General features: G+C 55.1%; 1 protein-coding gene across 2 annotated transcripts; it reads left to right on the top strand.

The window, feature by feature from the left end:
- The first annotated feature begins 3,106 nt into the window (after positions 1-3,106).
- On the top strand, positions 3,107-22,265 carry FAM114A1 (family with sequence similarity 114 member A1). Of its 2 annotated transcripts, none has more exons than XM_029046791.2 (14): positions 3,107-3,161; positions 6,037-6,334; positions 8,854-8,941; positions 11,113-11,226; positions 11,343-11,449; positions 12,068-12,202; positions 12,660-12,812; positions 13,087-13,219; positions 15,441-15,526; positions 16,860-17,009; positions 18,042-18,181; positions 19,496-19,568; positions 19,937-19,990; positions 20,873-22,265. In XM_029046791.2, exons 2-14 carry the CDS (start codon positions 6,074-6,076, stop codon positions 20,975-20,977), a joined length of 1,599 nt encoding a protein of 532 aa, XP_028902624.1. In that variant the 5' UTR covers positions 3,107-3,161; positions 6,037-6,073; the 3' UTR covers positions 20,978-22,265. The 2 variants fall into 2 exon arrangements, with proteins under 2 accessions (XP_028902624.1, XP_028902625.1); XM_029046792.2 differs by having other exon boundaries at positions 3,113-3,161; positions 6,060-6,334.
- The last annotated feature ends 931 nt before the right edge of the window (positions 22,266-23,196 follow it).

Here is a 23,196-nt window from a genome sequence, read left to right as displayed (position 1 = left end):
ATTTTATTCATTCATTCAATAGTATTTATTGAGCGCTTACTATGTGCAGAGCACTGTACTAAGCGCTTGGGATGAACAAGTCGGCAACAGATAGAGACAGTCCCTGCCGTTTGACGGGCTTACAGTCTAATCGGGGGAGACGGACAGACAAGAACAATGGCACTAAACAGCGTCAAGGGGAAGAACATCTCATAAAAACAATGGCAACTAAATAGAATCAAGGCGATGTACAATTCATTAACAAAATAAATAGGGTAACGAAAATATATACAGTTGAGCGGACGGGTACAGTGCTGTGGGGATGGGAAGGGAGAGGTGGAGGAGCAGAGGGAAAAGGGGAAAATGAGGCTTTAGCTGCGGAGAGGTAAAGGGGGGATGGCAGAGGGAGTAGAGGGGGAAGAGGAGCTCAGTCTGGGAAGGCCTCTTGGAGGAGGTGATTTTTAAGTAAGGTTTTGAAGAGGGAAAGAGAATCAGTTTGGCGGAGGTGAGGAGGGAGGGCGTTCCGGGACCGCGGGAGGACGTGACCCAGGGGTCGACGGCGGGATAGGCGAGACCGAGGGACAGCGAGGAGGTGGGCGGCAGAGGAGCGGAGCGTGCGGGGTGGGCGGTAGAAAGAGAGAAGGGAGGAGAGGTAGGAAGGGGCAAGGTGATGGAGAGCCTTGAAGCCTAGAGTGAGGAGTTTTTGTTTGGAGCGGAGGTCGATAGGCAACCACTGGAGTTGTTTAAGAAGGGGAGTGACATGCCCAGATCGTTTCTGCAGGAAGATGAGCCGGGCAGCGGAGTGAAGAATAGACCGGAGCGGGGCGAGAGAGGAGGAAGGGAGGTCAGAGAGAAGGCTGACACAGTAGTCTAGCCGGGATATAACGAGAGCCCGTAATAGTAAGGTAGCCGTTTGGGTGGAGAGGAAAGGGTGGATCTTGGCGATATTGTAGAGGTGAAACCGGCAGGTCTTGGTAACGGCTAGGATGTGTGGGGTGAACGAGAGGGACGAGTCAAGGATGAAACCGAGATTGCGGGCCTGCGGGACGGGAAGGATGGTCGTGCCATCCACGGTGATGGAGAAGTCTGGGAGCGGACCGGGCTTGGGAGGGAAGATGATTTTACAGATGAGGTCACCGAGGCCCAGAGAAGTGAAGTGACTTGCCCAAGGTCACACAGCGGACAAGCAGCGGAGTCGGGATTATAACCCACGCCCGCTGACTCCCAAGCCCGGGCTTTTTCCATTCAGCCACGCTACTTCTCTAACCTAATTCTCTTTATTTACACCGTGGCTGTGGATGCCTCTCGACCTATTTTGAGGCCTGTCTCGCCCCTTCTAGACTGCCGGCCCGCTGGGGGCATTTATTGCTATTGTTTGATTCTATTTATTGCTATTGTTTGATTCTATTTATTGCTATTGTTTTTGGTCTGTCTGTCTCCCCCGATTAGACAGTAAGCCCGTCATCGGGCAGGGATTGTCTCTATCTGTTGCCGATTTGTACATTCCAAGCGCTTAGTACGGTGCTGGTGGAAAGAGCCCGGGCTTGGGAGTCGGGGGTCATGAGTTCGAATCCCGACACTGCCACTTGTTCATCCCAAGCGCTTAGTACAGTGCTCTGCACATAGTAAGCGCTCAATAAATACTATTGAATGAATGGACTTGTAGCTGAGTGACTGTGGCAAGTCACTTCATTTCTCTGTGCCTCAGTTACCTCATCTGGAAACTGGGGATTAACTGTGAGCCTCACGTGGGACAACCTGATGACCCTGTATCTCCCGCAGCGCTTAGAACAGTGCTCTGCACATAGTGAGCGCTTAACAAATACCAACATTATTATTAACATTATTATAGTAAGCGCTCAATTAATGGAAGGAAGGAAGGAAGGAAGGAAGGAAGGAAGGAAGGAAGGAAGGAAGGAAGGAAGGAAGGAAGGAAGGAAGGAAGGAATGGGGGCAGGGGTTGCCTCTCTTTTTGCTCAATTGCATTTTCCCAGTGCTTAGGACAGCGCTCTGCACACAGTCAGCGCTCAATAAATACGAGACTGTGAGCCCGTCGTTGGGCAGGGATGGTCTCTCTCGGTTGCCGAATTGTCCATTCCAAGCGCTTAGTACGGTGCTCTGCACATAGTAAGCGCTCGATAAATACTCTCGTTATATCCCGGCTAGACTACTGTGTCAGCCTTCTCTCCGATCTCCCTTCCTCCTCTCTCGCCCCGCTCCGGTCTATTCTTCACTCCGCTGCCCGGCTCATCTTCCTGCAGAAACGATCTGGGCATGTCACTCCCCTTCTTAAACAACTCCAGTGGTTGCCTATCGACCTCCGCTCCAAACAAAAACTCCTCACTCTAGGCTTCAAGGCTCTACATCACCTTGCCCCTTCCTACCTCTCCTCCCTTCTCTCTTTCTACCACCCACCCCGCGCGCTCCGCTCCTCTGCCGCCCACCTCCTCACCGTCCCTCGGTCTCGCCTATCCCGCCGTCGACCCCCGGGCCACGTCCTCCCGCAGTCCTGGAACGCCCTCCCTCCTCACCTCCGCCAAACTGATTCTCTTTCCCTCTTCAAAACCTTACTTAAAAATCACCTCCTCCAAGAGGCCTTCCCAGACTGAGCTCCTCTTCCCCCTCTACTCCCTCTGCCATCCCCCCTTTACCTCTCCGCAGCTAAAGCCTCATTTTCCCCTTTTCCCTCTGCTCCTCCACCTCTCCCTTCCCATCCCCACAGCACCGTACTCGTCCGCTCGACTGTATATATTTTCGTTACCCTATTTATTTTGTTAATGAATTGTACATCGCCTCGATTCTATTTAGTTGCCACTGTTTTTACGAGATGTTCTTCCTCTTCACTCTATTTATTGCCATTGTTCTTGTCTGTCCGTCTCCCCCGATTAGACCGTGAGCCCGTCAAACGGCAGGGACTGTCTCTATCTGTTGCCGACTTGTTCATCCCGAGCGCTTAGTACAGTGCTCTGCACATAGTAAGCGCTGAATAAATACTATTGAATGAATGAATGATTGAATGAATGAATGACTATATGAATGAATGAATGAATCCCCCCGGTCCCGCCCCCCGGCCCGGTCCCCTCCCCCGGCCCCGCCCCCAGCTCGCCCCTCCGCTCCGCTCCGACCCTGCCGACGTGGCGGGGCGGGACCGGGCCAGCTCCCGTCCGGCCGTCTGCTCAGCGGTAAGCGCCGTCCTCCCTCCTCTCCTTCCTCCTCTTCCCTCCGCTCCTGTCCATCCTCCTCCCGGGCCCGACCCGATCCGATCCCCCCTCCTCCCCGGGAGAGAGGGTCCCCGAAGCCCGCCCCGCAGTCCCCATAGTAATACTGTTGGTATTTGTTAAGCGCTTACTCTGTGCAGAGCGCTGTTCTAAGCGCAGGGGAGATACAGGGTCATCAGGTTTGTCCCACGTGAGGCTCACAGTTAATCCCCATTTTACGGATGTGGCAACTGAGGCACAGAGAAGCGAAGTGACTTGTCCACAGTCCCACAGCTGACAAGGGGCAGAGCCGGGAGTCTCTCCGGGACCCCGGCCGGGAGGGGAGCGGCTCAGGTTGCCGCTGGCCTGGCCTTCGTCCTTGCCCCGCTCCACTGCCCGTCTCCGTCATAGTGATGGCATCTGCTGAGCGCTCACTCTGTGCGAAGCGCTCCATCCCGCTCCATTCCGCACTCCCCACCCCGGCCTCTGCCCCGTTCCCGAGTCCCGCCCCTGCCCCCATCCCAAATCCCATCCCTGCCTCTGGCCCCCCGACGGGAAATTCAGTTGGAACATTCCCCTGGGAAGAATACGAGTCACCAAGTGTCCTCTTCTCCTCTCCCCTCACGGGTCGGATTGGGGCGGGGCTCAGGAAGAGGCTTCTCTACATCCCGGGATCCTGGGTCCATCCCGGGAGATCCCGGGCTGAGGAAAAGATGGAAAATCTGACCGATCCAGCCTCCGAGTTCTCTCGACTTCCCAAATTCGGGGAAGCTCTTTAAACTCCTTCCCGACGCTGCCGGAGCTTGATATCCGGCAAGACGGCAGCCTGGTTCAGGTGGATGCATTGAACTTCTCAGATTTTCCCCTGGAAATAGGACCGTTCATGGTGAAATCCTCAAATATCCTGGTCTTTGAGGTCTGGTGATCCATTCTGGGCTTCCCAATCAGCCCAGCCGTGCCCGTTTAGACGATGATCCCTCTGGGACTCCCGCACAAAACCGCTGGGACTCCCGACCCATTCTCCCGGGGATCTGTGTCGGAGGGCGGAGAGGCGTCCGGTGGATGGATGAAAATCGTGGTCCGGGGTGTTGGCCAGCAGGACCACCCTAGGGACCTCCCTAGAAAAGCGTGGAGCTCGAGGGCCTGGTCTACTCACCTGGCACGGGACTACCCCTCGAGGTCTAAGGAGCAGAATTAATGCCAGGTCCTGGGTTGGGGTTTAATTTGAGTCGGTCCTCGGCCCACCAACCACTGCTTTTACACTTTAATAATAGTAATAATAATGGCATTTGTCAAGTGCTTACTATGTGCCAAGCACTGTTCTAAGCACCGGGGCAGATACAAGGTTGTCCCATGTGGGGCTCACAGTCTTAATCCCCATTTTACAGATGAGGGAACCGAAGCACGGAGAAGTTAAGTGGCTTGTCGAAGGTCACAGAGCAGACAAGTGGCGGAGCCAGGATTAGAACCCATGTCCTCTGACTCCCAAGCCCAAGCTCGTGCCACTAAGCCACGCTACTTCTCCCCACTTGGAGGGCTGGGAGAAATCCCCCACTCCCTCCCACTCCATATGACATTATTATATTATGCCGTGGATGAAATGCCGGACATGAAACCATTGACATCATAGAGAAGTCTGTCCGTACCCCCAAATCTGGAACATTTCTCTGGGGAACTCCTGACCAGTCCCCTTATTCCAGATCCTTTATGTTCCCCTCCCAGGCCTCCGTTAACCCGGGTGGAAAGAGACCAGGTATTTTTCCATTTTCCACAGCTGTCAATGCCCCTCAAGTCCCCCCTCGGCCACTCCCTGACAACCTGTCTTGAAACCCCTTCCAAGCGCTTAGTACAGTGCTCTACACACATTTAGCACTCAATAGATACGATCAAATTTGCTTATGTTCTGGCCCCTTCCCCACAGGCCTGGTCTGGAATAAAGAGCACAGCAGGACAGTTCGACATGTCCATGTCATCCTCTCTCCCGCTGGCATTTGTGACCCGGAGAGGGATCAGTTTATATTGCTCCAGTGCCTTCCTCGGGATATATTAAGTGCTGAAGGGTTTCTGCTCTTAAATGACTCACGACTCCCTCCGTGAAGGAGCTTCTCTAGACAGTGGCCCGGGGCCACTTTGGTCTGCACCCACCAGTTTTGTGTTTCCACCTGGTGGTTGGACAAGCCGGACCCTCATCCCCCAGAGTAACCCACTGACTGGTTGCCCTCAGCAAATTAGGCTCTGAACCTAATGTGGAAAGATCCTATTGTGACTATTTCCTCCCTGGAAGTTCCATCGATTCTGGAAGCTCCCACCCAAGTGTCTTGCAATTCCTGATTTCTACCCGACTTGCTTTCTCTGACTGAGATGGGGAGATGGGTTGGGGAGGTTTCTCCTTCGATCTTGGGTGGCGAGCTCAGATAGAGCTCAGTCTCCCTCACCGGCCCCCCATCCTTCCTGGAGTTTTCCCTCGCCTGGGTGGGGTACTGAGGGCTGGCCCTGGAGTTAGGCAGGGAATATGTTAGTTGTATTATACTCTCCCAAGCCTTTGCACCGTGCTTTGCGTACAGTAAGCACTCCGTAAAAATGAATGACCGGCTGACTGAGAGGCAGCCATGACCATGGCCCTGGGCTCTACACTCTATAGAGGCCCCTTCCCTCCCAGCCAATGGGATTCTGAAGATCCATCGCCAACAGTGGGCAGTGGAAAGAGGGCAGGAGAAGCCCATGGCCTCCCTGTGCCCCATCATTACTCCCCCACACAGTGGCAGCCCTCCAGGCTTCCCGCTTGTCAGGAAGTAGGGGGCAGGGGGTAGGGCCCCTGTTAATAGAGGTGGCTGCACCAAGTGCATTTCCTCTCCTACAGCAACCCTCCATCTCCCTTCTCAGCAACAGAAGTGAGGATGGCAGAGAGTGAGGACCACGCCTTGGCCCCTGGAGAAGAGCTGGTTGCCTCGGGAGGCCCAGTGGTCCACCCTGCCCCTGAGGACGTGGGCCCACAGGTGGGCCTGAGCGAAGAAGTAGCTCCTCTGCCAGAAGAGGCTGTGGCCGGCGAGCCGGACAAAGAGGAAGATGCCTCAGGTGGATCAGCTGAATGCACCGACTCCGTCAGCCTCGAGCCCGACCCCGTGACTGATCCGGAACTGGAACAGCAGAGTCCCCAGGTGCGTGTGAATGCTGGGGCTCTCCTGAGCCTGCCTGCCCCTGGTGCTGAGCCCCATTTCCCCCTAGAGCCAAGGAGGGCACTGCTAAGTCCACTTTCCCCCCGCCCAACAGCCTTGCTCAGACCCCAAGGTGGGATCTGCCAGAAACACTCCACTGGGCCATGGGTCCTCCATCCTACTAATCTTCCTCAGTGCTCTATTGAAATATGGGACCCTTTTTCCCAGGGAGCTCTGCAGTTGGAAATGTCAGCAGGTTCCAGAGGGTTTTACGCGACCTAGAGTCATCAGCCCATACGGGTGTGGGTTAGTCAGTTCAGAGTGAGTGCTTCCTCTGTGCCGAGCACTGTACCGAAGCCTTGGGAGAGACCAGTAGAGTAGCTAGACACGATCCCTGCTCTTAAGAAACTTACAGTTTAGCGGGTTACTGGAGGAGAAGTTTGGGTGTTGGAGAGGCTTCCCTAACCGTGAGGATGGATGGCCAGCTTGGTTAGCCAGCCGTTCTTCGTATGTCCAAGATGACGTTTCTGATGGTGAAGTTCACCAGAGGGGCTGTGTGTTGCTAGAAAGGCCAGTGCAGAGCTGGAGTCCCAACTTCACAATGCGTGTGTGCGCACACGCGCACACATCACCCACACTGTCTCTCTCTCCCTCTCTCCCTTTCCCTTCTGGGCCCTCAGACCATTTCTTCTGTCCTCCCCGCTCTTAGTTCTTCCACTTCAGTTCCCCAGACAGCAGTGTTCGGGTATTCTGCTGCCATCCATTTGTCCCAGATGTAACTTCACTGTTGGTTTGGGATCCTGCCTTGCCACTTGATGTTGAGTATAAGCTGTTGGCGATGCAATGGAACTGCTTTTAGGAGTCTGATGTGGAGTCTTTGAGGTCCAAGGTTAAAAGCAGAGAAGGTTGATGACATTTCAGCTCAATTTGGTCTGAATCCTCGTAACTGTTGCCTTCTGAAAGAAATGCTGGTTCTCCAGATTTGGTTTGCTACTTATCTATGTAGTAGAATGGAGTGTTGTCTACATAGCAGAATTCTGGCAGTATTTGTTCTGGATTGCCATCATAGCACTCAAATGATCCACAAGGGTTACCTGGTGCAGGGCTTTGGGGCTTTTTCCAGATAATCCGTCGGTCCTAGCTTTGAGTTGACTTTACAGAGCTGTTCATGATCACTGCATATGTCTTTTTGAGGTTGCACCGCTAGGGCATACTACTCAACATATAGTAAGTTCTGAGTGACTAACTCTTGTGCTTTCACTATGTGCTTGGCTAGTTGAGTTGGAAAAGTTTTTCAGAAGACTGACGGGAAACAATTTGTAATATCTGCAAGCAGGTCTTCTTGGTGCTTCCCTAGGTGGATTGTGTAGAATAGATTGAACAGGACCAGACCCACTTTGCTTTACCCTATGGGGGAAGAGAGTTATATCAGACAGGACCCCCGCCCCAGCGCTGACATGACTAGCCCGCCCATAGTGGAAGAGTGAACTTCTCCAGGCAGACAAATTTACTTGATAGCTAAGAGCCCAGTTCCACTGTCAAGTGTCATATATTTTTGTTAGGCTGTATGAGATCCTTATAAGGATCTCGTCTTCAGTATCAAGCTTGCTGTGAAGATCAGACCCACTATGCCATGCTGAGGGGCGTGAAAGCTTCTCTCTCTCCATTGCCCCATAACCTCACTTCACATGCCTAGCTGGCTTTGATGAATGGGAGAATATAACAGGAAATCACCAGAGCCTTCTTGAGCCCTAATTTGAGCTCCTTCCCTCACTCGGGGCCTAATCTGACAACCATCCTTCTGCCCACCCCTGAAAATAGTTCTGAGGGCAGGAAAAAGAGCCCAAAAAGTGAGATTAAGGCCCGGGGGTAGGGTTTTTTTTTAAAAAAATGGAATTTATTATTATTAGCAGTAATAATAATAATAATAATGTGTCAGACACTGTCCTAAGACCTGAAGAAGATACAAGGTAATCAGGTTGGACACAGTCCCTGTCCCATGTGGGGCTCACAGTCTTAATCCCCATTTTACAGATGCGGAAATTGAAGCACAGAGAGTGAAGTGACGTGCCCAAGGTCACACAGCAGACATGGGGCAGAGTCGGGATCAGAACCCAGGTCTTTCTGACTCCCAGGCCCATCCTGTATCCACTAGGCCATGCTGCTTCTCCCAACTCTGCCCCTAGAATGGATCCTGGGTCACCAAAGCACAACCCAAATCACCAGGCAATCAGTCAGTCAGTGGCCTTTATTGAGTGCTTACGTAGCACTGTACTAAGCACTCGGGAGAGTCCAATATAATAGAGTCAGTAGCTACGATCCCTGCTCTCAAATCATTTCACTTCTCTGGGCCTCAGTTTCCTCATCTGTAAAATGGGGATTAAGAGCGTGAGCCCCCATATGGGACAGGGCCTGTGTCCAACCTAATTAACCTGCCTCGACCCCAGTGCTCAGAACGATGCTTGGCACATTACCGTAATTATTCTTATTGAGTTCCTAATCAGTCCTCTCTTCCCCTGCAGGATGTGGGCTCCTCCGCTGGAGGAAGCCGTTGGATGGGCTGGGGGTCCTGGGGGAAATCTCTGCTGTCGTCAGCCTCTGCCACTGTCGGTGAGTCGGGTGCCCAGTTGGGGAGGATTGGAAAGGGAAGGGGAGCCTCGGTCATGTGGGATGAGTGAGCCTTGTTGGTCCCAGCTCTCTGCTGAACTTGGATTTGCACCTTTTAGGCTACCCCTACCCCTCAGCACCCTCTGTAATTGTAATTGATTTATTTATATTAATATCTGCCGCCCCCTCTAGACTGTAAGTTCCTTGGGGGCAGGGAAGATGTTTACTAACTCTGGTGTACTGTACTCTCCCAAGTGCTTAGTACAGTGCTCAGCAAAGAGTAAGTGCTCCACAGATACCATTGATTGATTAATTGATCGACCTACAAACCCGGTGTTTGTAAGCTCATCCAGGCTGTGCACTAGGTAAGCACTGGGGAGACTTTTGAATGGAAGAGGATGCCTTCTGAATCAGATTTTCAGAAGACAACCTGGGCGATTGATTGGGATATGGACTGGAGAGGAGGGAGAGGCTGGAAGCAGGGAGGCCAGTGAGGAGGCTGGTGAGGCAGCCCGGATAGAAGGTGATGAGAGTTTAGACCAGGGTGAGGGCAGTGCATGTGAAAAGAAAGGGGAGGATCCAGGACATGAGAAGGAGGATGGAGAAATGGACTAAGCCAGAGACGTGTTGAGGATGGCACCTGGGTATGCCGATCATACTTACTGAGCCCATACTGTGTGCAGAGCACTCTACTAAGTGGTTGGGAGAGTCCAGTATAACAATATAACGGACACATTCCCTAGCCACAATGAAATTCTAGTCTAGAGAGGACTGTAAGAGGCAGGGAGGGTGGTGGGGTTGTTGGCAGAGATGGGAGGGTCAGGAGCAGCAGAGGAGGACAGAGGAGTTTTCTGGTGTCAGCTGGCCATCCAGGTGGAGATGTTCCTGCACTGTCCCCCGCTAAGGTCCCGACTAGGTTCCAGTGCTCAGTGAGATTTCCTGGCCCACGTCTGCCTGGCGACAGGCGCATAGGAAAGGTGAACAAACTGGCCCAGGCAGGCAGGGAGTGATGGCTGGAATGGACAGAGGTGGATTCTCAGGGCCTGCGGCCTCTGAAGGCCCGGGAGGTGGAGGAGGCGGGAGGTAGAGAACCCCACCCTCATAGGGGGAACGGACCCGAGGGAGAAGGGGATGCAGATGAGTGGGTGGGTGTTGAGGATACAAGTGCCCATCGACCCAGTGCTTGGCTTCCCGGGACCAGGTGGCTGTGCCGGGGGAAGAAGGTTGGCCACCATGGCCCCGAGCCTCAGCTTGGTCGCCCCTGAGATGGGGGACCTCCTGTGGGGAAGACAGAGGTGAGGGAGTCCGGGCCCCCGAGTTGGCTAATGGGGCCAGGTCCGAACCCCTTGTCCCTGGGGTTGAGGTGGGGACGTCCACTGGAAACCGGTCATAAGACCCGCTCGCCGGCCGGCACTGTGCCCTCCGGAAGGTGTCTCTGGGGATTTGGCTCCTGTGTGCTGAGTAAAGGTTGGTTGAGGGTCCCGGAATTGCTGGTTTGGTGGTCTACTCTCAGCAAGCCTGGGGCAGCCACCTTCACCACCTCACCTTCCTAGAGGCTGACACAGCCTGAAGGCCCTGGGGAGTGTGTGTGTGTGTGGGGGGGGGTGTGGGTGGCGGGGGGGTGGCGGGGTGTTGGGAGAAGCTGTAGAAGATCCTCCTGCTCTGTGGGCCCCACATGGGGACAGCTGATTTTCGGCCGGTGGCGGTCGAATATTGGTCAGGTCCTCGGCCCCTACAGGTAGTTGTGTCCAGGGCTACTCTGCTGACCAGAGCCACTCGCCTCCATTCACTTTCCCCTTCCTCCTCATGCAGCCTCTCCCCATCAGCCTACCCCAGCCTCCCTTCAGTCTCCAGGCTTTTCTCAGCCTCCCCAAGCCTCTCTTCAGCCTCCCTGAGTTCTCTTCAACCTTTCCCAGTTTCCCCTTTAGCCTTGCCCAGCCCCGTTTTGTCCCCCCTTCAGCCAGCCCGTGCGAGCACAGCACCGGGGAGGGGCCACTCCAGGGCTCCGAGGAGCTCCGTCTCTGCCCGAGCCCCAGGCCAGGGTCTGCACGGCCAGCGGGTGAGGGTGGCCCTGCTAGCTGGAGTTGAACCTGGGCATCCTGGTAGGGCAGCCTGGGTTTCGTGGCTTCACCAGCAGCCCCCTGAATTGTTTCTCATCTGTTTGTCCCTGGCAGGCCAAGGGCTCGCAGCAGTGCAGGGCAAGGCGGGGGCAGCCCTGAGAACGCAAGGGAGCCCTCCTGCCTCTCTGGACGGCGATCTCCCCGCCGCCTCCAACGGCGCGGCTCCAGGTAGGAGTCCCCACGGGGCCAGCTCCCCTTCCAGCCCTTGTTGTCCTGCAGGTAGGAGGGTGGGGGGAAGGCCGGCGTTCCCTAGCCCAATGACACGGGACTCATTTCTTGCCCAGAGGTGCAAGTGGACCCAGGCCAGGGCACCGGCGATGCTCCGACCCCAGCTCCATCTTCAGGTCCCCGGGGAGTGCTGTCCACCTTGTCCAGTGTGGTCCAGAACACGGTCAGTACTACAGCCGGGGCCATTCCTGGCCAGCACCGGCTCGACACAGGGGTGGCGGGGTGGGATCCAGGGTTGGGAGGCGTTCCTTTCTGGGGACTTGAAGGGGTGGGCACTGCTTGCCACCTCCTGAGGATTAGCACAGGGATGGTTTTCTTTTGTCATCTGACACTTCCCACCAGACTCAAAACCCCTCCTGCCCTTCTCCAGAGCCACCCGATCCCCCCACCACTGTGAACCCTGCACCTTCTCCCCAGTCTCACTCCTTCCCCCTCCCTCCGATCCTGAAAAGGCTCCACACACCCCTCCTATCACGCTGCCCTGGTTATGCCCCCACAAAACATGGAGGGGGGCAAGGAGAGTGACTCCTGATGGAAATTATAGTAACCAGCTGCCGGGGAGGTTGGGGCATCGGTGGGACTTACTTTTCCTGTCTGGGAACCCGTGGCTCTGGCCTAGGCATGAATCCCCCCAGAACCCTAGATTGGGGTTTGGATGGGATCAGGAGGAGGAGGGCACCCCCAAGTTGGGTGGTTAGGGAAGCCCACGTGGGGGTTCCTTAAATCTGGGCCCCACCACCAAGAGTGGGAAGCTTGACTTCGCTGGATGCTATCCCACCAGGGCAAGAGCGTCCTGAGTGGGGGCCTGGATGCCTTGGAGTTTATCGGCAAGAAAACCATGAACGTCCTTGCGGAGAGTGACCCGGGATTCCGGCGGACCAAGATCCTGATGGAGCGGACTGTCTCCCTCTCCCAGGTGGGACCAGTTGCCCTGAATTTGCCTCTTGGTCAGTGCAGGGATGGTCCTGTACCCGCCCACCTTAATGCGGCCTGGCCCCCACCTCAGAGTCCAGGGCACCCCTACCTGCCCATTACCCCCTCCACTGCCTGCTCTGGGAGAAAGGCAGGATGGAAGGGACGGATGAGGGTTGGGGGGGCCCAGCCCAGGGCAGAGCCAAGAACGGGCCCAGTCCTGGATCTGTGAGTGCCGAGAAGCTGGAATGAGGAGCCTGCTCGAGTGCCCCCATCCTGGAAGACCTGGAGACCCTGGGCCTGGCCGCCTCTCTCTGCCCACGTGGCTCCGGACCGGGGCCCACAGTGTCAGCCAGCACATGTCCCTCCACCCCCCGGCCTTTTCAGTTTCCCGGGAGCCCAGCTGGGAGCTGGGCAAACACAGTGATCGTGGTCCCGGCCCCGGTGCTCTGTGCCCGCAGCTGCTCCGAGAAGCCAAGGAGAAGGAGAAGCAGAGGCTAGCCCAGCAGCTCCCGGCTGACAGGCCTGCACCCTACGGGCTGCTCTTCGATGAGTACCAAGGTCTCTCCCACCTGGAAGCCCTGGAGATCCTGTCCAGCGAGAGCGAAGTCAAGGTGGGTGGGTGAGTGGCCTTGGCTCAGGTGGAGCGGGGCCGCGGGAGTGGAGGAGAGCGTGACGTTCCGGTCCAGGAAAATTAACCCCGGCATGCTTGGCTCTTGGGACTGTCCCCTGTCCCAAGGTCACCACCGGGGAATGGGTCACCCGCTGCTGCCAGAGTACCCCTTGGCTCACCCCTGTGGGTTGGAGGAGGAGAGGCGAAGGCGGCGGGGACAAGGCGATCATTGTTTTAGCCCAACAGGCATTTGGGGGACACATTTCTCTCTGTAGGTGCAGTCATTTTTAACAGCCCTTGATGGAGAGAAGCTGGAAGTCTTGAAAGCTGATTTAATTTCCATTAAAGAGATCTTTTCTCTGGAGGAGCCCGAGAGTGCAGTTGCGGAAGGGACCCAAGAGGCAGAAGGTAGAAAGAAGTGCAAAGATTTTTTTTTTTGTTCACCTAAATTATTTTTAAACTGTTCTGAACATGTTGATGTTTCACTCAGAAAGCGACTAATGGTGATTGAGATTTAGTGGTGGTGGGTGGGAGGGTTCCTAGGGTCTGGAATGGAAAGGGAAGGAGAGGGAGAGGAGCTTGGCAGGGTGGGATTGCCAACGGCTGGTGGGGGGCCATATAGAGCTTCTCGCTGGGCTCCTGAATGTTAATGGGGGGGGAGGTCATCTGTTAAAGTGTAATAATAATAATAATTATGGTATTTTTTTAAGCACTCACTATGTAATAATAATAATAATAATGTTGGTATTTGTTAAGCGCTTACTATGTGCCGAGCACTGTTCTAAGCGCTGGGGTAGACACAGGGGAATCAGGTTGTCCCACGTGGGGCTCACAGTCTTAATCCCCATTTTACAGATGAGGGAACTGAGGCACCGAGAAGTTAAGTGACTTGCCCAAAGTCACACAGCTGGCAAGTGGCAGAGCCGGGGTTCGAACCCATGACCTCTCACTCCAAAGCCCGTGCTCTTTCCAGTGAGCCACGCTGCTTCTCTATGTGCCAAGCACTGATCTAAGCACTGGGATAGATACAAGGTTATCAGGTTGTTCCACGTGGGGCTCACAGTCTTCATCCCCATTTTACAGATGAGGTAACTGAGGGCACAGAAAAGTTTAGTGACATGCCCAAAGTCACACAGCTGACAAGTGATGGAGCCTGGATTAGAACCCACGACCTCTCTGACTCCCAAGGCCGGGCTCTTTCCACTAAGCCACACTGCTTCTCACCGAGGGCCTCTGTAGATTCATTCAACATATTTATTGAGCTCTGTGTGCAGAGCACGGTAGAAAACTCTTGGGAAAGTATAGTACGACAGAGTTGGTAGTCACGTTCCCTGCTCGCGACGAGTTTAAATGGGGCATGGAGCAGGATATGAGCCACAGCAGTGTAGGGGCCATCCAGCAAGAGTCACCAGAAGCAACTGGCACAAGGGAGGGGGGCACCAGCAGGAACTGGTACATAAAGTGGGTGTTGGAGTGCCCTCCTGGGGCCAGGGCATGCTTATTTATCCAACACCAAGAGGCCCCCGTGAAGCACTCCAGCTTTCGCTCCTGTCAGCTCCACGACAGCTCCGCTGCCGTAAACCCTGGGTGGAGCAGGAGGCCCAGGTGGGGCCGAGCTGGCCACTCTGTCACAGGAAAGGTCAAACAACTTTCGGATGGCATCACCTCGTCCGCTCCTTGATCCTGCTGGAGGAAATGAATCCTGGTCACTGCTCCCACCGCTCACCGCCCCTCGTGGGGGCCTGGGATATACCCCCACGAGGGGCGGTTCTCTCTGGGCCTCACGTCACTATAGAGAAGCAGCATGGCTCAGTGGAAAGAGCCCGGGCTTAGGAGTCAGAGGTCATGGGTTCGCATCCCGGCTCTGCCACTTGTCAGCTGTGTGACTGTGGGCAAGGTCCTTAACTTCTCTGTGCCTCAGTTTCCTCATCTGGAAAATGGGGATTAAATGTGAGCCTCACGTGGGACAACTTAATTACCCTGTATCTACCCCAGCACTTAGAACAGTGCTCTGTACATAGTAAGCGCTTAACAAATACCAACATTAGTATCTCCAAGGTGAAGTGGGCATGGGGGAGGCAGGGGAAATAGTGGGGTGAGCTGGTTTTGCCCTCTTAACCTCCCAGGCAGGGCCAGTTCAGAGGGTGTGCGAGGTAAGCCACCACCTCCGGGCACATGCCCAGAGGGAATGGCAGAAAAAGTGCTCTGCGGGTGGACTTCTGTGCAATGCTGGGTGTGAGTCTGTAAGAACGAATGACTCTGTCTGGGCAGCAAATGTCTGAACCAGCCCCCCATAAGGTGGGATCTGGCGTCCCAACTCTGCCCTACTGGCCCAAGGCTCCCTTCCAGAGGGCACAGTCTTTAGCGGTCTGGCACGGAGGTGGAACGAGGTAGAGTTTGGCCGAGGGGGGGCAGGTGGCATTCGAGGTGGACCGTGGAGATAGCGATCGGAAGGCTAGATACAGTGGATGGGGTGGGGGGCAGAGTGCAGATATACGGGAGGTGAGGTGGTCGGGCTGGTGGGTGGGGATGCACGGAGCGGGATGGGACAGGGCCCCGGGCTGTGGGGTTGAGCCAGGGAGCCCAGGGAGAGGGACTCCTGGCTAACTGCCGCTGCCTTCCCACCCAGGAGAGAGCCGGGAAGCGTTTGTGAGCAGGATCACCGAGCTGCTGTTCGAGCTGCACGTCGCTGCCACGCCCGACAGACTCAACAAGGTGAAGAGTGCCAGGGCAAGCCCTCCGGGTCAGGGCTGGCTCCGGGCCACCGATTCTGTCCCCGGCAGAGCCTCAGGTCTGCCCGAATTTCTGAAGAGGAAATCGCTGCGGGGATCTTAGTTCTCATTTGCCCAAAGGCCCCTGGAGCCCCAAAATACTCCTGTGAATTGATTCTACCCTCCCAGCAAGGGGAGAGTGAGCCAGCTGGGCCCTCACCCTGCAGGGCGGGTGAGATTTTTGTGTGGTATCTGTTAAGCGCTCACTCTGGGTCAAGCAGAGAAGCAGCATGGCTCAGTGGAAAGAGCACGGGCTTTGGAGTCAGAGGTCATGAGTTCGAATTCCAGCTCTGCCACTTGTCAGCTGTGTGACTGTGGGCAAGTCACTTAACTTCTCTGTGCCTCAGTTACCTCATCTGTAAAATGGGGATTAAGACTGTGAGCCCCATGTGAGAAATCCTGATTCCCCTGTGTCTACCCCAGCGCTTAGAACAGTGCTCGGTACATAGTAAGCGCTTAACAAATACCAACATTAACGCGTTGGGATAGACACAAGATAATCAGGGTGGACACAGTCCCTGTACAATGTCTAAGTCGAAAGGAGGGGGATTTAATCCCCATTTTAGAGATGGAGTACCTGAGGCTCAGAGAAGTTAAGTGATTTGTCCAAGGTCACACAGCAGAGAAGCAGCGTGGCACAGTGGAAAGAGCCTGGGCTTGGGAGTCAGAGGTCATGGGTTCGAATCCCAGCTCTGCCACTTGTCAGCTGTGTGACTGTGGGCAAGTCACTTCACTTCTCTGTGCCTCAGTTACCTCATCTGGAAAATGGGGATGAAGATTGTGAGCCTCACGGGGGACAACCTGATTACCCTCTATCTACCCCAGCGCTTAGAACAGTGCTCTGCACATAGTAAGCGCTTAACAAATACCAACATTATTATAAGCAGTAGAGTAAGGATTAGAACCCGGGCCCTCTGACTCCTTCTGACTTCCACTAGGCCACACTGCTTCTCTATTCAAGGCCTTTCTCTGGGCACCTCGAGGGTCCCAGCTGCCTGTATGATTTCCTCCTTTCCCTACCCCATCTCCTTTACCCATAACCGGCCCTTCTGCTTATCCTGCGAGAAATTGGGAATATCCCAGTCAGTCAGTCAGTCAGTCAGTCGTAGTTGAGTGCTTACTCTGTGCAGAGCAGTGTACTAAGCGCTGGGGAGAGTACAATATAACAATATAACAGACACATTCCCTGCCCACAACAAGCTTTCAGTCTAAAGTGGGGTACAGCCAAATTGCCCTCCCTGTGGGCACAGAAAGAACTTCCACACGGGGCATTGCAGGCTCGGAAGAAAGCATACGATTGGGTGGAGGAGGCCAGCACCCTCTCCTCAGCCGCCGTCACAGACCAGCCCGTTGAGACCAACGTGGAGGCTGAGCAGGACAGAGAACAGCAAGAGGAGGCCCCACCGAAGAAAGCCAAGACAGTGGAGGTAAACGGCGAGAGAGAGTTGTCCAATATGCCACGTGACCAACTCTATTAATGACTTAGGGATTTGTTAAACACTTACTACGCGTCGAGCACTGTACTAAGCGCTGGGGCAGGTACAAGATAATTGGATCCCACATGGGGATCACAATCAAAGTAAGAGGGAGAACAGGTATTGAATCGCCACTTTGCAGGTGAGTGAACTGAGACACAGAGAATTAAGTGACCTGTCCAAGGTCACACAGGAGACAAGTGGCGGAGCTAAACACTTAATTACCTTGCCTTCTCCTACAACTCAGCCTGCACACTTCATTCCTCTAGTACTAACCTTTTCACTGTACCTCAATCTCATCTATCTCTTCACCGATCTCTCACCCACATCTTGCCTCTGGCCTGGAACGCTCTTCCTCCTCATATCAGACAGATAATTGCTCTCCCCCACTTCAAAGCACATCCCCTCCAAGAAGCCTTCCCTGACTAAACCCTCTTCTTTTCTTCTCCCACTCCCTTCTGCGTCGGTCTGACTTGCTCCCTTCATTTATCTCCCCTCCCAGCCCCACAGCACATATGTATATATCTGTAATTTATTCACTTATATATATATTCATGTTCATCTCCCCCTCTAGACTGTGAGATCATTGTGGGCAGAGACTGTATCTGTTGTTGTATTACACTCTTCCAAGCTCTTAGTACAGTGCTTTGCACACGGTAAGCACTCAATAAATACAGTTGAATGAATGATTGAAAGTTGTCCAAGAGGGACTACAGGGGCTGGAAGGAGTCAGGAGAACACAGGGGATGGATGACATATTGATGAAGCACAAGGAGAAATGAGATGTATTTTCTGAATAGTTGTCAGCCTTTCTCCTTGGTGAGTTCTAGACTTTTCCGGGTCCTGAGTCCCCATCTGTGTGGAGCCAGGCTCAGCTCCTCCAGTGATGTTGGCTGCCTCAGTTTCGGGCCTTCGGGTAAACAGCCCGTGGGGGTTTTCTGGTGGAGCTGCGTGATCCCCATAGACCTCGGTCATCCCACACAGGAAGTGTACATGCTGTCCATCGAGAGCCTGGCTGAAGTCACCGCCCGCTGCATCGAGCAGCTCCACAAAGTGGCCGAGTTAATCCTTCACGGGCAGGAGGAGGAGAAGTCAGCCCTGGAACAGGCCAAAGTCCTGACCAAGTAGGTACCATTTCTCCGGCTTCGCTTTAAGCTCTGTTCTTGCACCTCAAACCTCCTCCCGTTCCCACCAGCCCAGCTAGGGCTCTCCAATGCCCTTCTGAAGCAACACTGAGTCGAGAAATAGGGTCAGCCGGCTGACCCTGGCTCTGAGGGCAAAGGGGAGGTGAATGGCTCCAAGCTGGCAGAATCCACCGGCAAAGAGGAATCCATAAGGTTGCGTGCATGATAGCCTAAAAAACACTACCCACTCCATCCAAGTCCCTCCTTATGGCTTTTTAAAATTAAATCGTATTTGTTAAGCACTTACTAAGTGCCAAGCACTGTTCTAAGCACTGGAGTAGATACAAGCTAATCAGGTTGGACATTCTGTGTGGGAGGGGATACATTCTGTATCCCAAATAGGGCTCACAGTCCTAATCCTCATTTTACAGAAGAGGTAACTGAGGCACAGAAGTTAAGTGACTTGCCCAAGGTCACACAGCAGGCTAGTGGCAGAGCCGGGACTAGAACCCAGGTCCTTTTGACTCCAAGGCCCTTGCTTTGTCCACTAAGCCATGCTGCTTCTTGGACTTGGGTCTTTGAGGGAGAAATCTTGACTCCAGTTCACCCAGGGACTAAGGGCACATCCATCCCCACCCCTGGCTGTGTGGAGGATCAAGAGCGCTCTACTAGGGGGCAGTTTAGGTGGCTCCAGCAATGGGTACTTCTAGTGGCGGGTCGGGGGACCCCATGTCATGGGGACCGTGGCCTGGGTGGGTCAGGGATGCTCGGTCGTGACTCCCAACACCCAGGGGCAGAGCAGCGTGGGGATCTACTGTCAATAGAAGCAGCGTGGCTTAGTGAAAAGAGCAAAGGCTTGGGAGTCAGAGGTCACGGGTTCTAATCCTGCCTCTGCCACTTGTCGGCTGTGTGACTTTGGGCGAGCCACTGCGGCCAGAAATGCCAGCTCATCCCGTTTGGCTCCAGGGACGAGTGGCTCGCATTGGGTCGCCAGATGAAAAGTTAGGGATGGAGAGGCAGAAGTTGGGGGATGGTTCATCCCTAATTGTGAGGTTGGGTGTCCCAGCGGGCAATCAGTCAATTAATGGTATTTGTCAAAGGCTTACTGTGTGCAGAGCACTGTGTTAAGCACTTGGGAGAGTACAAATAGGCACGATCCTTGACAACAGGGAGCTTACAGTCTACAGGCTCCTCCAAGCAGCCTGGTGCTGGAGTTGGCGACAGAGGTCTGGGCTGGGTGGACCCTGCCCACTCCCCAACCCTCAGGGGGAACTTTGACTGAGAGGTGATGATTCCTTCTTTCTCTGAATTCAGATTAACCAGCGCCATGTGCAAGGAAGTGACTTCTTTGTCGAAGAAGTTTTCTGATTGTTTAACGGCGGCTGGGGTAAGGTGATGGTGTTCGCTGACCACAGACCTACTTCTGTGGTGGAGGGGAGGGAGGCTGATTGTGGTTGGGGGAAAAGAGGAAGAGGGAGGGAGAGATGCGTGGGTGTTGTGTGTTTATTTTTTAACCCCCAAGAAGTGCTGTTTCCTAAGGTTTAGGACACTTAACTGATCAACCAGAGACTCAGTCAAAGCAGGAACATTCTCCTGCTCCTGCGATGTGAAGGTGGTGGGGCGGGAGGTGCCGGGGGACTTTGGAGCGGCCAGAGACCTGGGTCCTGCACTGCCTTCCTGTGTGCCCATGCGGTTCGGGAATGAACCCAGCAGGGCCCCCGGCCCAGCCCCCAGCCCTGCCCTTTCACTCCACAGAGCAGCCAGAAGGCAGAGGCCCTGAATCCGGCAGTCACTGGTGTATGGCTGGAGGTAAGTGGGTCCAGAGGGAGATGAAAGCGGCAGGGTCAGGGGAGGGGCAGAAGTGGGGGAGGGGGATCTGGGGTCTGGGGCTGCCTCACCCCTGCTCCTTGAGACACAGCCACTGGCTGGACCTTCCCTAGAGACTGGAAAGGTCTTTCCTCCTCCTTCAGGGGCTCAATAATGGGGGTGGGGGAGCCTAGGGAGGGAGGAAGGCTCAGCTCAGCTTTCCCCTTCCACTGACCCCCATGGGCAGCAGTTTGGGCTGGCAGTGGTGAATGGACGGCGGTTGGGATTAAGGGTGTAGAAATGAAAGTGTGTGAGAGTAGGTGTGTGGTTGTATGTATCCGAAAGTTGTGTGAGGACGGGTACGGGAGATGACTGGAAGTGTGGGTCTATGTAAATGTGTGTATGTGGTGTGTGTGTGCCGGTGTGCAATTGTGTGAGTGACGGTCTGCTGATTCCGTGGTGCTGTACTTTCCCAAATGCTTAGTGCGCTGCTCTGCGCCTAGTAAGTGCTCGATTAATGTTACTGACTGATTGAGGGTTTGCGATTGACTATGAATGAGTGATGGTGGACGACACTGTGCGAGCGTGTGTGATGGTGTGTGAATGATGGTGAGCGAGGTGGTGTGTAACAGTAGGTGCGAGTGTGTGGGTGATGGTGGGCAAGTATGTGTGATGATGGGCTAGTGTGTGCGGGGGGTGATGGTGTTTGTGAGTGTGTGGGTGAGTGGTGGGCAAGTATGTGTGAGTAGAGTGTGTTTGAGTGATAGTGTGTGTGTGTGTGTGTGTGTGTGTGTGTGTGGGTCTGTGTGTGGTTGGTTGTGGTAGCCGTGTTGTCAGAGCTAAGAGAAAGCCCCCCTCCCTGGCCCCCCTTTCTCTGGATCCCAGGGCTGCAACAGCACCGCCTACATCCAGGACGCTTTCCAGCTGCTGCTTCCCGTGCTGCAGACCTCCCACATCCAGACAAGCGGCCTCCGAGCACAGCGGCCATGATGGCCGCCCGGACGGACCCCCTCCTCGCCGGCGGACGGGGTCCCGGGCCCGTACGCCTCGGCCAGGTGCTCGGTTCACGCGGGCTGCCGGTCCCCGACCCGGCAGATGGCCATCGCCCCACCCGTCCCCGGCTGGAAATGACTGTCCGCCGGTGGTCAGACCCCCCGAGGCCGGAGGCCCCCCCCCGTCTGCCCGCTCCCTGTATCACCTCTTTCCCCGGCTGAGCCACCGCCGCTACCGGCCGGACGCTCAGGCCCGGTCCCCCCACCAACCGGGTCCAGCCCTCTGGCCCCTCGGTCCCTCCGGTCCCTGCTCCGGACTCTTGTAGCGAAGCACATTGTCCATCCTGTCCGTAGGGGCTGGGCAGGGTGCCGCTGCAGCAGGCCACGGATCCATTTAGCCCATTTGTCCCTGGGCTGAGTCAAGGCCCTGCAGTAGCGCTCAGATCACCAGGGGGTGGTTGTAGTGGCTGGCAGCAATGGGCGCTACCCAGGGGAGCAGTACCACCCTCTGGTAGTATGAAAGAGTTGTGCTCCTCTGGGGGCAAAACCCCTTAGACCCTTGGGAGAGTTTTCAGCTCCCGAGGTGATGAACTGACTTCATTCATGGTCAGTTGTGCAGTGGGACAGGAGGACCCAGAAGCAATCAGTTGCACCCAGCTCCACTCACTTCTTTGCCGATCGAATTCCTCAACAACCTCAAGCGTAGAACCAGGATCCTTTCCCACACCGGGGCCGCCAACACAGAGGCGAGGACCCAGCGGCTCATCGCCGGTGGAAAAGGACCGAGCGGCTCTTCTGCAGGACAGGGCCCCCATCGAATCACTTCCGCCTGAAACTTCAGCCCCAAGCCCAGCCGACCTGGCCTGGTACGTCACTGTGCCGGTGGCCTCCCCGGAAAGAGGGGGGAAACCACAGGGAAGATCCTCCTGACAGGAGCCCCCCCCCGAAAGGCTTCCCCCCTCAGACCACCCAGGGCAGTGCCCTCTCGGACTGCCTAGGGCTGTGCCCCCTTGGGGGCTGGGCCTGTGACAGGGCCATCTGGTAGGGATCCAGCATCTGACCAACTCTTTCAGGACTGATGAGAAAGGACACAAGCTGGTCCTCCGGAGTAGGAAAAGGGTTTTTGTCTCCTGCAACTTCCAGCCCAAAGGCCCCGGCCAAACCGGATTGAGGACTGTGAGTGGAAGCTCCCTGTGGGCCAGGGACGTGTCCCTTTTTTCTGATGAACTTTCCCAAGTGCCTAGTACAGCGTGTGGGTGCTAATAAATGCTATCGTTTATTTACTAGTTGCTACCGTTACTTCTCTCTGCCGAGGGGCAGTTGGGGAAAAACCCACCAGAAGGCCTGGGGCGTTTCTGACTTCAATCATTCGTTCATTCAATCGTATTTATTGAGCGCTTACTGTGTGCAGAGCACTGTACTAAAGAGCTTGGAAAGTACAATACAGCAATAAAGAGAGACAATTCCTGCCCACACTGGCCTACCTTCTGGACCCCTGGGCTGCATCTCAGAGGGAAATGGCCGCTGGTAGCTGAACTCTGGAGAGCGCACAGTCGACCGGGGCTGTCCCCTGGCAGACTGGGAACCGGAGTTCCTTAGGTGCTGGCACGAGTGACATCTGTAGTGGCGGATGGGTGAGGGTGGCCGGGGGTGGTCAGTGCCTCGAGCCCTCTGCCCTGCCTGGGTGTGGTGGGTGCTGCTGTACTCTGCCCATCGGGCTCAGCACAGAGAGTCCAGGAGAAAGTCCCTTGGCAGACTTGCGTCCTGGCATAGTGGAACGGTCTTTTCCAGTCCAGGGCCCGGTAGCAGAACAGTAGCAGCAAACCCAGCCTCAGGGCAGTCTGGTGATGCCCCTAGCCTGTGGGCAGAGGGCAGCTGGAGGCTTTGTGCCATCAATTGCCTTTCCTGCAGAGATTGTGTTCTCGGTGAGAAGGTCAGTTATGACAGACACCCGTGGTCACCCCAAATGCATCCTCCCGAGGAGACACTAGAAAAGCTGGGGACTCAGACCTCTCGGTCCAGCCATTTTGCATGGAGGCTAGGACCTGAGTGACCAGGCTCAACGGGGTTTGATGTACAGATGGAGCCTGGTCCAGAGGAACCAGGTGCCCTCCCCAGGCCCTCCCCGCGAGGGCCCAAATCAGGGCAGAGAAGGAGGCTCAAAGGTAGGCAGAGGTCCAGAGAACCCAGGTCTTTCTGACTCCCAGGCCCTTGCTT

This window comes from Ornithorhynchus anatinus, chromosome 18 (genome assembly GCF_004115215.2).
Source record: "Ornithorhynchus anatinus isolate Pmale09 chromosome 18, mOrnAna1.pri.v4, whole genome shotgun sequence".
In the NCBI taxonomy this organism is placed as follows: Eukaryota; Metazoa; Chordata; class Mammalia; order Monotremata; family Ornithorhynchidae; genus Ornithorhynchus; species Ornithorhynchus anatinus.
This window is presented reverse-complemented; position numbering and strand designations above follow the sequence as displayed.